This window comes from Marmota marmota, unplaced genomic scaffold (genome assembly GCF_001458135.2).
Source record: "Marmota marmota marmota unplaced genomic scaffold, marMar, whole genome shotgun sequence".
Classification (NCBI taxonomy): Eukaryota; Metazoa; Chordata; class Mammalia; order Rodentia; family Sciuridae; genus Marmota; species Marmota marmota.
The window spans coordinates 3,785,138-3,786,397 of NW_026000130.1; the positions used below are offsets into that span (position 1 = coordinate 3,785,138).

A 1,260-nucleotide genomic window follows, 5' to 3' on the forward strand; every position below is an offset into this window, starting at 1 on the left:
AGCTGTGGATGCACGAGCGTGGACAGAGGACGCGGTGCTTGGCTACATTAAAATTTAAAAAGACATCAGAGGGCCCCAGGGAAAGCTCCCCTGTGGGGACAGAGCTCTGCACTATTTATAACCAACACAGGGGGAGTCTAGTCTGCCAGAGCCGTGGGCCTCCCTCCCCTCCTGGGGGACCTTGCCAGGAGGGCTGTGCTGTGCCGGTTTCTCCCTGGAAACAGCAGGACTCTGAGGAGCCCCCTGACCCCGGGGCCCTGCAGAACAGCCTCAGGCCAGGCCTGTCGGACGCAGCCCACGTCTCATTCCCATGATGCTGCTCGGTCACTCTGTGCCTGGCCACCGGCAGGTGACGCTGAACCATCAGACCCAGGAAGGCACAAACATGCAGCTGTCACATGTCCCCAGGACGGGGTGGCCTTGCAGGGCTCTGGGCTCTGCTACAGCAGAGCAGATGCAAAACAACTCCCCACCCAGGACCGCAGGGATAAGGATGTCATGGGAGAAGGCAGCCATGGTAGGTTTTTAAGGGATGGGGCATCCCTCAAGTGCTCCTGAGAGTGACGTGCTCAGCCTCCACATGAGAGAGAGCCCAGGTGGCCGCTTAGGAGGCAACGGAGTTGTAAATCAGGTGAAGAGACAGAGGCTCAGAGAGGTCGGACAGTGGGTTTGAGGTCACAGAGCTAAGTAGCTGCAGAGCTGGAAGTTTCCGGGAGGGGCTGCTGCTACCCCGCCCAAGCACTTGCCGATTCTCTCTCTGACACACACATGCACACGCACACACACACATGCACGCACACGCACACGCACACGTACATACATGCACACATGCGCACGCACACGCGCACACCCACGCGCACACCGCCCAGGCCCGCTGTGGATGAAGGACCTGCACACAGTTGCAAGGCACACTTTATTCACTCGCTGGGGGGTCTGGGGGGTCCTGGGCAGCAGACCTGGCCCCTGGGGAGGAGGGCGGGGGCTCGGGGGCTCTAGTTGGAGGGGTGGAAGGCGCCACGTTGGTGCCACTGCATGTCGCGGATGCGGCGCACGGACTGCACCTGGGGGTGGGGAGCCCCGAAGTCGCTGCTGTCCTTGTAGTCGCCCTTCTCTAGCAGGTACTGCAGCCCGCGGTAGCCGGGGTACTGGTAGCCCACCCACCTGCAGGGCCCGAGGAGGGAGAGAAAGAGAGAGGCACGTCCTTCAGCCCCCAGGAGAGGGCGCCTGCCTTCCCGGAATTGGCAGGACTCGGCACCCCAC

At 62.1% G+C, this 1,260-nt stretch overlaps 1 protein-coding gene across 1 annotated transcript in view; it reads right to left on the reverse strand.

Annotated features, from left to right (window-relative positions):
- Positions 1 to 897: 897 nt before the first annotated feature.
- Crybb2 (crystallin beta B2) overlaps positions 898 to 1,260 on the reverse strand; it is a 12,495-nt gene continuing 12,132 nt past the window's right edge. Inside the window, exon 6 of the mRNA XM_015500184.2 lies at positions 898 to 1,161. Within this exon, the coding sequence (XP_015355670.1) occupies positions 993 to 1,161 (169 nt within the window). The 3' untranslated portion in view covers positions 898 to 992. The remainder of the gene's footprint in view (positions 1,162 to 1,260) is intronic.